This window comes from Triticum aestivum, chromosome 6D, assembly GCF_018294505.1.
Source record: "Triticum aestivum cultivar Chinese Spring chromosome 6D, IWGSC CS RefSeq v2.1, whole genome shotgun sequence".
NCBI lineage: Eukaryota > Viridiplantae > Streptophyta > Magnoliopsida > Poales > Poaceae > Triticum > Triticum aestivum.
The window spans coordinates 310717916-310730823 of NC_057811.1; the positions used below are offsets into that span (position 1 = coordinate 310717916).

General features: G+C 43.1%; 2 protein-coding genes across 2 annotated transcripts; both read right to left on the bottom strand.

Annotated features, from left to right (window-relative positions):
* Window positions 1-6301: 6301 nt before the first annotated feature.
* Window positions 6302-7380, bottom strand: LOC543070 (temperature-induced lipocalin-1). Its single transcript, XM_044564044.1, has 2 exons — window positions 6761-7380; window positions 6302-6655 (listed from the first exon to the last, which is right to left on the bottom strand). Exons 1-2 carry the CDS (start codon window positions 7145-7147, stop codon window positions 6470-6472), a joined length of 573 nt encoding a protein of 190 aa, XP_044419979.1. The 5' UTR covers window positions 7148-7380; the 3' UTR covers window positions 6302-6469.
* Window positions 7381-9478: 2098 nt separating this feature from the next.
* LOC123144808 (40S ribosomal protein S11) lies at window positions 9479-12639 on the bottom strand. Its single transcript, XM_044564046.1, has 6 exons — window positions 12503-12639; window positions 11849-11889; window positions 11663-11766; window positions 10339-10483; window positions 10172-10261; window positions 9479-9790 (listed from the first exon to the last, which is right to left on the bottom strand). Exons 1-6 carry the CDS (start codon window positions 12512-12514, stop codon window positions 9697-9699), a joined length of 486 nt encoding a protein of 161 aa, XP_044419981.1. The 5' UTR covers window positions 12515-12639; the 3' UTR covers window positions 9479-9696.
* Between the last annotated feature and the right edge of the window lie 269 nt (window positions 12640-12908).

Here is a 12908-nt window from a genome sequence, read left to right on the forward strand (position 1 = left end):
CCAGGTTCTGCTGTTGGTTATTGGCCGGAGATGTGTCTCGGTCATGTCTACATAGTTCTCGAACCCGTAGGGTCTGCACGCTCAACGTTCGATGACGATTTGTAGTATGAGTTATGTGTTTTGGTGACCAAAGATTGTTCGGAGTCCCGGATGAGATCATGGACATGACGAGGAGTCTCGAAATGATTGAGAGGTAAATATTGATATATTGGACGATAGTATTCGCACACCGGAATGGTTCCAAAGTGTTTCGGGTATTTTTCGGAGTACCGGGAGGTTACCGGACACCCCCCCCCCCCCCCCCGGGGGGGGGGAATAATGGGCCTCATGGGCCATAGGGGAGAGGCTAGGCAGCCCACAAGGGGGTGGCGCCCCCCCCCCCATGGGGAGCCCGAATAGGACAAGGGTAGGGGGCACGACCCCCCTTTCCTTCTCCCTCTCCCTCTCCTTCCCCCTTTCCCCCTCCGAAAGAAGGAAGGGGGGCGAATAGGACTAGGAGTCCAAGTGGGTTTCCCCCCCCACTTGGCGTGCCCCCTAGGCCGGTCTCCTCCCCTCTCCTCCTTTATATACGGGGGCAGGGGGCACCTCTAAGCACATCAATTGTTTCTTAGCCGTGTGCGGTGCCCCCCTCCACCGTTTACTCCTCCGGTCATATTGTCGTAGTGCTTAGGCGAAGCCCTGTGCGGATCACTTCACCATCACCGTCATCACGCCGTCGTGCTGACGAAACTCTCCATCGACACTTTGCTGGATCAAGAGTTCGAGGGACGTCATCGAGTTGAACGTGTGCTGAACTCGGAGGTGTCGTACGTTCGGTACTTGATCGGTTGGATCGCGAAGACGTTCGACTTCATCAACCGCGTTAAACTAAAGCTTCCGCTTTCGGTCTACGAGGGTACGTGGACACACTCTCCCCCTCTCGTTGTTGTGCATCTCCTAGATAGATCTTGCGTGATCGTAGGAATTTGTTTGAAATTGCATGCTACGTTCCCCAACACCTCGTAGCTCCGTTTGCCCTAATTCCACTTCTATAAATTCCAATAAATCACCAAAACACCAGAGCGAGACCCGAAACAATTATTCCGCCGCCGCAAGCCTCTGTACTACCGTGATCCCATCTAGAGGCCTCCGCTGGTACTCTGCCGGTGGGAGAATCGATCACGGGGTGCTTCTACGTCAACCTTGTGTCACCTCTGATTATGTGTGAGTAGTTTACCCCAAACCTATGGGTCCATAGTGATTAGCTAGATGTTTCTTCTCTCTCTTTCATCTTCAATACAATGTTCTTCTCAAAGTTCTATTCGATGTAATCTTTTTTTGCGATGTGTTTGTTGGGATCCGATGAATTGTGGGTTTATGATCAAATTATTCATTGAAAGTAATTAAGTCTTTTCTGAATTTATTATGTGTGATTGTTATAGCTATGTAAAGCTTTCTGATCTATGAGTTTTGTATGGACAAGTTGATGAGTAGATCATCGGTGGAAGTGGTGCATAGTAGTAGGTTCAATCTTGCGGTGTCCTCACCCAATGACAGAAGGGGTAGTGAGGCACATATTTGTATTGTTGCTACTAAGGAGAAAATGACGGGGGTTCAATCATATTGCTTGGATTTATTCTGTCTACATTATATCATCTTGCTTAAAGCGTTACTCTGTTTGTCATGAACTTAATACCATAGATGGATGCTGAATAGCGGTCGATTGGTGAAGTAATAGTTGTAGATGCAGGCAGGAGTCAGTTTACTTGTCATGGGCATAATGCCTATGTACATGATCATGCGATGAATAACTTCGTAACTATGCGCTTTTCTATCGATTGCCCAAAAGTAATTTGTTTACCCATCATATGCTATTTTTATGAGAGAGAAGTCTCTAGTGCAAACTATGGTCCCATGGTCTATTTTAATCATATTACAAAAACCAAAAATATCTTACTGCAATTTTCTTACTTTGCAATTTATCTATCACCTATTACCAGATTTGATCCTTGCAATTAATGAGTACAAGGGGATTGACAACCCTCTTGCCCGTGTTGGGTGCAAGTATTTGCTCTTGTGTGTGTAAGTACTGTCGCCGGTTCGTTGCGTGAATCTCCTATTGGTTCGATAACCTTGGTTCTGTACTGAGGGAAATACCATCCGCTACTATATTGTTTCACCCTTCCTTTTCGAGGAAAATACCAACGCAGCTCACAAGTAGCACGCAGCAAACCTCTGTTATGGGCTCCACAATGCTTGCTAGGTCGACCACCGATTTTTCAAGGCCATCATGGCACAATTGAAAGTAGAAAACAGTTGTTTCATGTCTCCTCGTTGCTTGCCTGTGACAAAGTTCCCTCGTCATTTTCTGTTGTTGCTGACGACTCCTTTGTTGCGCCACTTGCTAGACATTCTTTTTGTAGACGGGCCTACCTACCCGGAGCATCGACCACTAGCGGGGTCGTGTGCTTGTCGGACTCTCCTTCGAAGGCCATGATGGACGTTTCCTTGCCGGAGGACATTGCTCATTCGCACGGGAGAGGCGAAAGGGACCAACGTGGTGGCGCATCAAACGTTGTGGTTGTTGACCCTTCTTCCACATCGTACGCGGCGAGGCTAGCACTCTTCTATCCTCTTTTGCTGGCCTGAAGTTCAAAAGCTGGTGTGGTATCTTGCAAGTTGGATGTCCTTGTTCACGTTCCGTTTTTGTTGTAGCATCATTCACCTATCGGTCACCGTCTCCGACTTGCCGGCTCTGTGTGTAGGTAGCGTGAATCATGTGCTTCCATTCGTACTCTTCCCATATGGTTGCGTTCCCATGCAGTGGCGGCATGGAGATGAGCATTTTCAGATCCTGCGGGTAAGGCATATATTTACGAAGGGTTCAGTTATAAAGGAAGGACTGAGCTTATGAAAAAAAGGGCTTCGTCCATACTTACATTTGGTATCGGCATTCCATGGCAATACGACAGGACTTTGGGCTTGATTGGCATGTTCGATTCTTTGCCTCCAACTAGAAAAGCAGCCTCATTGCGTAGTACCGCCTTGATGTAGTCGTGGATGCTCGATCAAGAGTCATCGAAAGGTCCAGTATAGTCTTACATCGGATGTGCCCTTACACGAAGAGGTTGGATTCACGTGCCTAGCCAGAATCACCAAGATACCCAATGCTGTGAGCCCACGAGCGATCATGTTCGTGCACATAATAAAAAGCGCAATTTCTATTTAAATTGTGTGCAATTTTTCTCATTATTTGTTTTATTTTATTTTATAGGTTAATACCAATTTCACTAATTCATTTTTCATTATTTTCATTTCTAATTTTATATTTCATTTCCTTTCTTTTTAAAGGTAATATAAATGTCACTAATTTATTCCTTCTTAGAAAAATATATTTTTAGAAATTCCACTATTATATGTGTATTTTTGCTTACTATAAAAGGCACAATTTATGTGTCATTTTTGACATTTTTGTTCTCCTCTTAAAGGCTAATACCAATGTCACCAACTCATTATTCCTTAGAAAAATTGAATATTTTTTATTTTGTTCTATTTTTTCTGTTTGTTTTGATTTAAATGGTAATACCAATGCCACTATCAATCTTCCTTACAAAAAATAATTATTTTAATATCTTTTTCAAAGAACATTTCATTTTCTTCCTTTTTAAAGGGTAATAGCACTGTCACTAATGCATTCCTTCGTAGCAAACTTATGTTTTGAAATAATTACACTAAGCACGATTTATGTGTAAATTATATGCTAATTTTGCCATTATTTTTTTTGTTCTTAAAGGGAATATCAATGCCACTAATTCATTCTTCCTTAGAAAACATTTTTTTGTTTTTATTTATTTTTGTTCATTATTTTCATTTTTATCGTGTGCCTTACCAGATATTGGTTCAGTTTATGTCCTGCTTCGGACCAAGCCTAAGTATTTGGTGGGCTTCTGTTTTATGGTTGTAAAAGGGATGAGTTTATGTTTTATTTTAATGCATGTCTTTGTTCATTGATGCTTGAGTATAGAAGCAAGTACCCTATGATATTTGTGTAAATTATAATAGAGTGCAAAAATTACATTATTGTATGCTTATTCTTTGCATATTAAAAAAGTGCAATTTCATTGCAAAGTTGTCTGCAAGTTTATTTATATTGTTTGCATTTTATTTTTCTCAAAGGGTAATACCAATGCCACCAATTTATTTTTTCTTGGAAAACTTCATTATTTTGATTTTTAAAGTTTTTATTGCAATTTATTTCTTATTTACTGGTAATACCAATACCACTAATACATTCCTTCTTATAAAACTTAATTTCTGTAAATTTCACTATTATATGAATATTTTTGCATACTATTAAAACCGCAATTTATTTATAAATTCTGTGCAAAACTTATCATTAATTTTCTTTTGTTCTTAAAGTGTAATAACAATGTCAAATTCATTCTTCCTTAGAAAACTTCATATTTTATTTTATTTTTTGTTTCTGCCTTGTGTCGTTGCAGCTATTGGGCCAGTTGATGTTATGTTTGAAAACAAGCCCATGCATCTGGTGGGCTTTTGTTTTATGGTTGCATAGGCTCGACTGCTCCCATATAAAAATCGACTGAGACAAACTTTTGTGCAAGATGATTTTTATTTTGGCGCACATTCGTTTGTCCGTTGGATGGTTGAAAATCAGATTTGCCACAAGTATTAGAATTTCGTGCGATTGGCCCTTTTTTTTTCTTATTTTGGTTGTCGGTCAACAGGTTTGCATTTAGTTTGGCAACATAGTTTTTCCAAAACCATAATAATTGAAACCTCAGTATTTCAATGTGTGGGCAATGAATACTTCGGTTTCTAAAAACCGCAGTTTTTCTCAATTTTTGCAAAACTACCAAGGTGTTTGGCAAGTGCAGTTTTTCTCAGTTTCCCTGGTTTTGACTAGTCGTTGTATGGATAATCATAGCTAGCTGAACGGAACTGAGCTACGCTCAAGTAGTTATACAACGACGTGATTAGGTTGTGCTAATTAACGAACTACTCATTGCATGGATAATCATAGCTAGCTGAACCGAACTGAGTTATACAACGACGGGATCAGGTTGTGCTAATTAACGGCCGTTACTTGCCTGTAGCCTTCTCGCACGCCCCTCTTTCCTATGCGCTAGGACCTGTAGTAGAGTTATGTTGTACCTTCGGCCGCATGCACAACTGTGCCTGTCATGTACGACTGTGCTCCAAGTATCAACCGATGTATTCCATGTTCTAAGCCTTTTCCAGTCGGTGCTAAATCATTTCGTACGTGTACGTGCATCATCCGATAGGATTGAACATAATCTACAGGCTGTCCCTTCTTGCGCTAGCACAATAGTGAACGATTGAAGAAATCAACGGCCCCAGGTGCTAATCTTGATTTAGTGGCTGCGGACGAAATGGAGGAATGGAAGGTGATGACGGCAGGAAGAAGATGGACCGAGCAAGGGCTTCTCAGTTTAGAAAAAAGAGGTTGTGACCTCTTTTTTAAATACAGCAAAAAAACCACGGTTTTAGATATACTATGGTTTATAAAACAGCAGTATTTGTAAAAGCCAAACACGTCAAAGTATTTAAAACTAGAGTTTCTAAAAAAACCATGGTATTCTCCTAAAACTCCAAAAATACCGAGCAGCCAAACGCAGGTTATCGGTTAACGGGTTTCTTCTCTCGGTTATCGGTTAACAGGTTTGTATTATGTTTGCATGAATATCAAGTATCGCTACACACTTAGGCTTTGGAGGTCAATTATCGTCAAGCTTGGCCTTGCTCACATGGACACCATCGATTGGCACCTTGCCGGGTCCGTCCACGAATGGTGGTCCAAGCGAACCGGCAACCACGTCCCCAGCGGGAGGGCTTCGGCCTCCCTCACCATGCTTGTTTCTTGGACTATTTGGAATGAGCGAATGCACGGGTGTTACGGCACAAGTTCACACCGCCGCCGATACTTCTCAACAACATCGTGGAGGAGGCAAAGCTCTGAATTACCGCGGGTGCCAAAAGACTAGGGCCTATTTTCTTGCGCGAGTAATCGTCATGCCGTGTATGTGGGTGCTCTTGTAAAACTCTAAACTCTGCTTCTTCCTTATTTAATAGATGAGGCAAATCTTATGCCTCCGTTTTGAAAAAAAAAATGTCCAGCGTACACCCTTTGCTCCAGTTGGATGATGAAGTGAGCAGCTAGTACGGAGGAACGATCGAGTAGGAAGCATGCAGATATGGGAGCAACCGAGTAACAGAATTTTTGGTCAGTCGACTGACCCAAATAACAAAAATCAGTCAGTTTGCACGTAGCCTGTGCCAGTTGATAAAGCTCGTCATGGAGTCTTTTCCTGGAAAACGGTAGTATACCATATCACTGAGTCCCATTTATTCGACACCATAGAGAATAGCTAATACACTAAGATACAGATGAACACACATCATGGCTGTTACAGTGCCGGCCAACTGCATATACAGACGGATGAATCTATCATTTACCAAAGAGCGACTTGAACCACCAGGTCCCTTTGCTGTCGGTGGGCGCGGCATCGCTCTCCGGCGGCGGGTCGCTCTGCGGCGTCTTGTGCAGCTTGGCCACGTCGTAGCCTTCCTCCTTGGCCTTCTCCAGCAGCTGGTTGTACACCTCCTCCTCGATGTGCGTCTTCCTGCACAGGATCTACATACATGCACACGTACGCATATGGCAAACAACCAGATTAATCAAGCGCACTTGTAGCGTCGGATATGTGCGTTGTTAGTAATATACTATGTGTATGCTTACCCATAGGCTTTTCCGGCGGGGCTCGCCGACGAGGGCATACTGGTAGTCGTCGTCGACATAGAGGACCCAGTAGTCGCCGACGACGGGGATGATGGGGAGGAAGGGCGGGACGTAGAACTTGACCTTGAGCTTGGCCTCCTCGCTGGCCGGGTCGGCCTTGTAGGCGGTGCCCTCGATGAAGTCGCGCTTCCCTTTGCTCCACGTCTCGTTGAGCACGTGCACCGTGGCGCCGTCCTCCATGAGCTCGTAGGTCGCCCGCGTGTCGCGCCCGTCGCGCGGCTGGAAGAAGTTGGGGAAGGACGCGATCTCGTACCACCGCCCCATGTACCGCGCAACGTCCAGCCCCAGCACCACGCCCATCTCGCTCCCGCTCTTCTTGGCCGCCATCGTCTATCGCCGCCCGGTCGCTGCTCGGTCTGTGTCTCGCTTTAGGTGGATTCGTGAACTGATCACGGTTGCTTGGATGAAGCTGTAGTGAGCTTGAGATAGGTTGATATATAGGAGGTGTGAGAGGGCTTCACAGGCAAGCTAGCAGCTCGTATGGAAGGGGAAAGGGGGATGAAGAAGGTCGGGGAGGATAAGGTGGTCGAAATTTGAAAGGACGTGGAGGGCTCTGGAACGCTTAGCGCGATGGTTTGTCGGGGTCTATACGTGGAGACTTGCACGTGAAGGTTACTGCTTTCTCGACATCTCTCCATGTCCTAAGCTCGCCCCAGACAGCGCCATTTTTGGTGCTGCAGGTTGTTGTTTTGGTATCATTGGTAAAAACTAATTAGCGTTCATGGACCAGAGGAAATGCCGACATGTTCCCAAGTGGACATGTTTTGATCTGTATTGATGTTCGCGTCATGCACGTCAACATACACATCAGGTACATTCGACTTCTAGCGTACAGTTCTTTTCCTTTTCGAACTACTAATCAGTTCTGAACCACACAAAATTACCCCGAGACCAAGGAGCTGTTTTCACACAAGGACACTCTTCACACGGTGCTCTAGAGCACTCCCGAACGTCCATGGACACGTATACCCAGCCTTACATGATTTCTTGCTCCCCAAGGTTGAAACTCCAACCCCCAAAGTCTACCTAAACACAAATAAGGCTGAAATCGCTTAGGCTTTCCTTGGTTCATAAGATAGAAATATCACGGGGAATGAGAAACTTGTAGAAAATGAGATGACATGTATCTAAAATTCTCTGAATAGGAATAAGAAATGAGATGGCATTTGGTTCACGGTGTAGGATTTTTTTTCCTGTTGAGTCTAGGCTAACGTTTATTCTTCTTTGAATTTTAGAGGATGGGAACCAATCCTACGTAGGAATAGGAAGTTAGGAACCCATTTCTATAAACCAAAGGGCTCTAAAGAAAATTTTTCTGTAGGAATTCTAGCCTATGGAAATCCTGTGAAATTCCTCCAAACCAAAGGAGGCCTTAGTTGCTATCCAGTGGGAAGAGAGAGGAGAAGGAGGAGCCGAGAAAAATGCGGGGAAGGGGTTCGGCGCCAAGGAGAGAGGAAGGTCATCAAGGAGTCGATGTCCACTGATACAAGCAAGTCGGCGACTAGACCGATAATATGGCGTCGTGGGCATTGGCATCCCGACTTGATGATGGCGTCATCTGCTCTTTCAGATGAGGATAGTAGTAGCTAGCATCGATGGATGCAAGAGAAGAAAGAGGACATGGAGAGGCAAGGTGGTTGTCCTTGGGGTGGGGCGAGGGGGGGGGGGTGAAGAGTGGGGTCATAGAGGAGAGACATTGAGTATGGGGGTGGGGTGACGATGAAGCAAATGTTGGTTGAACATGCACCTAAGTTACACCCCTAGCTTTGCCTAGTGAGAAAATAAGCACATAGTGTTTGGTTATGTGCATTACTCGATGTCTTATCCAAAGATTCCCCCTTTTGGTTCCTACCTGTGACTAGCCTCGGCATCGTGTTGTTGCAGAGGTTGGGTCTTTTTTCTTAGCTATGGACTCCTTTGGTTCATAGGATTGGAATTTCTTAGGAATAGAAAAATCCTAAGAAGTGACGTGGCATGTATCTCAATTTATATAGAGAAAAAGATGTCATTTGATGCATATGATAGGAATCTTCCATTGAGTCTAGGCTAATTTTTTTTTCTTTCAATGTGAAAGATTGGTTCCTATCCTAATAGGAATAGAAATCCATTCCTGCAAACTCCAAAGAAATTTTTCCTTTAAAAATCCTAACCTATAGAATTCCTACAAACCAAAACCAAATGAGGCCTCGTTTTACTATTCCTGCATCTAGGCTTTTTTTTCCTTTTTTTTCAAGTGGCGCATCTAGCCTTGGCCAGGAGTATATTACAAGTGTTCCCTCGGGGTCACTGTTGCCATCCTTGTCCTACTTCGGCAGAGTTCAGTTACGTGCGCCCTCGGGGGTCCCAAACAACGGCTTGCACGCTTTGCGGACGCCAGTGTTCTGGAGCCACGGCTCGCTGTCCCGCTGCAACGAGTGAAACTCTGCCACACCTGTGTACGTACGCCGTGTGAAAAGTTTCAATCTGCTGCTGGGAGGGGAAGCAACTCAACACGGAATATTGTCCGTACAAGGTGCGGTGTCTAGCGCCGAGCTCCCGGCTATCATTCAGGGACAGACTTCCATCAACAACCGACAGATGGGATAAATCAGCACTTGCGTGCTGCAGCTTTGTTGGTCCTAGACATTATAGGCTCAATTCAGATAAGAGTCACAAGCAAGAAGCCAAAAACGAGTGATGTATATTAACGAGTAACCAGGTAACTGCATCAATAATCTTCTTCACGAAGCACTCTGAACTTCACTAAACCATTCACTCTTAACTTGAAATTTGGGGAACTCTCGAGACAAAACCCTAGTACACACAGATGGAACAATATAGATGATGTGACATCAAAATTTCATGGTGAAAAGGTTTCGGATTCTGCCATGACTTGCTCAAGCACCGGTGAATGCCTTCTTCACCGCACCACTCTTTGACCCTGCCGGGACGACCTTCAACACATTGAACCGCACTGTCTTGGACAGCGGCCTACATGGCATAATTGATGTAACTCAGTTACAAGCAGTGCTGAGCAGATATCATAAACACGACAGCGTAAGCTACATGTTTCAACCCTCAGTCAGTCGGTGTGATAATGAGGTCATGCCATGCCCCATTTAACCAAAAACATGTCCTAGTTCACAGTTATCTACTCCCTCTGTTCATAAATATAAGATGTCCTAATTTCTTTCTGAATCAGATGTGTGTAGACACGTTTTAGTGTGTTTGTTCACTCATTTCAGTCCGTATATAGTCGATATTGAAATATCCAAAACATTATATATTTGTGAACAGAGGGAGTAGCTAGCTAGCTAATGTCTGTTAATGGTGTCAATGTGCAGACGCATTACAAAAGTACATAATGTTTACCTGCACTGGCCAATGATCACGTGATCTCCTTCTCTCACACGGAAGCAAGGGGAAATGTGGGCAGGGATGTTGGAGTGCCTCTTCTCATACCTATTCACGAATATCACTACATTGCTTATGTTGCAACAACCCAAACAATTAAAAACCAATGAAGAAGATTAGCTTGCCTCTGGTATTTTTTGACATAGTGAAGGTAGTTCCTACGAACAATGATAGTCCTGTTCATTTTAGCACTATGACATGTTCCAGCAATGATGCGACCTCTAATTGACACAGTGCCAGTGAATGGGCACTTCTTATCAATGTAGGTTCCTGCAACACAAGCCAGAATAAATGCACGCATAGCTTGTGCAATGTACAGCCGAACAGGACAGAAAATAATGACTAAGCACACTGTGACAAAACAAATGATGACAAAATACCGTAATTTCAAATAATTTTTGCGACAAAGTGTGTTTCAAGATGTCATGAAGAAACTAATCCAACAAGCTTGATTAATCTGGTAACTGAGGCAAAATTGAACAATCAAAAATCATAAATGCAGAAGTAAAACAAAAGTAATATTCTTGGTCAACATCTTAATTTTAAAGAACAACATATTATATTCATATGAAAGCACGTAGATAAAGAAGAAGCAAAGGCATAAGAAGGTCAAAGACAACTGCACGTATTAACAAGCACTGCCCTTTCTATTAGCTGAAAAGAGAATTTATGAACGAAAAGACCAGCAACAACAAACAAAACCTATACAATTTAAATGACATCAGATGACACATCACTAAACACTCAACAATTGAAACACATTCAGTTTGAAAAGAAGAGATTGTATTAGTAGAACATAAGACATAAAGTATCAGACAGCGAAGGAGGAATTCAATATGCTCCCCTCCCAGGCAGGGAATCCTTAGCAGCAATAATGTGGGACTGGTGTAGACTGCAACTATTTTTATTTTATAGTATTTTTGCCGGGTCTTGGAACTCAAGCCCTCTTGTTGGCTCTATACCGTATTAAATTTGTGTACCAGCCAATTCATCCAACGTCCAAATTGATGGAGAATTGGCAAAATGTTTCAACAGAGAATATCAACAAAATGTATGTTTGACACAATATTTTCAAATACAGTAGAGCACTGCCAAAAATAACAAACTGATCAAAAATATTGGTAGCACGAGCACAATAAACTGATGAAACAAGTAAAATTAAATGCTCACTGCACATCAACATCACAAGTCATAACAGATAAAACAATAACACTGAACTTGCCCAAGTTGCAGGCTATACTGATTTTTATGGTGTACATAAACTAAAGATGTATCTAGCTAAGAAGCATATGAACATAAGAAGAGGAAAAAATGCTGAGCAACTGTCACATGCTTCAACAAGTCCATGAGTACAAGGCACTTAATAACATTCAATACTACAAAATGGACAAGGCAGCACACCAGCTAAGCTATCGCATTACAATTGGAAAAATGAGTGACAGAACAAACCCTCAATGGCTTCCTTGGGAGTCTTGAAACCAAGGCCAACACTCTTCCAGAACCTGTTACCCTCCTTGCCAGGCTTATTGTTCCCCTTTGTGGTCTTCTTTGAGCTGTAATTGCAAATCAAGTCATGATCAACAATTCAGGACACACATATTACCAGCTTACTTAGAAAACAACACTTCCTCGTACCAGAGGAACACCTTGGGCTGCTTCAGGAAAGCCTTCTCAGTCTGCAAAAGCCAGCAAAACTGTTCAGGTCATGTTGTTTGATTAAAGCCTGAGAATACCTAAGCATCCCAACCATTTTGTCTAATATGGCTACCTTGTGACCAAGAAATATATTGCCAGTAGCGTGGCAAGCTTATCCAAGAACCTTAGCTATTGACACATGGGCAATGGGGATTAGAGGGTGACAGTGAACAGAACAATAGCCTAACTTTCACAGGTTAATAGAATCCATCTACGACGGAAACTAAAGAGTCTGCCTACAGAACATTGGAATTAGCAAATGCAAGGATGCAGTGATCAAACGTATATATGCCACTACGCCCACTATTTTGGAATGTCGAGTCTCAGTCACTTAGCGATAGGCGAAGCGAATGGACCAAAACACATACTACGTCTCAAATAGTAATAGTTTGTGCCATATCAACGCTGGGCTTTTATATTGCTCTACTTAACACCTAAAGTACCTGCCGTGCTAGATCTAAGTCTTCTATCAGACTAATCAATGGAGAATTAGGTAAAATTTTCGTTGACTCAAACGGATGTCCCCGAGAACTCGGATAGGGCAAACGAGAGAAAGTGGAGTGCAGATGAAGTGGTAGCATCGACACAGCTGACCTGCTCCGCCATGGCTGATGCTCGAAGGCGATGGGGCCGACGGCGGCACGTGCTAGGCGGCGAGAGACGAGAGGAGTAGCCGAGGCAAAAACCCTACTCGTCGCGCTGGTTTATGTAGCGAATCGAGTGGCCTCTTGTGGGCCTGGATCTCAAGCTGGTTTCCCCCAGTTGGGCTACTTTTTTTTTTAGATAGCTGGCCTACCTTTAATCACTTGTTTCATGTTTACTTCATTAGTATTCCTTTGTCTCAAAAAAAACTTCATTAGTATTCCTCAAAAAATGTTTATTTCATTAGTTTTCGGTTCATTCATTTATTTTTGTCTATAATTATTGTCATTTAAGTGTACTAGAATTTTTAAAACTAATTTGTATTTTTTATGTTGCTTCAATAAATATAATGTATGTC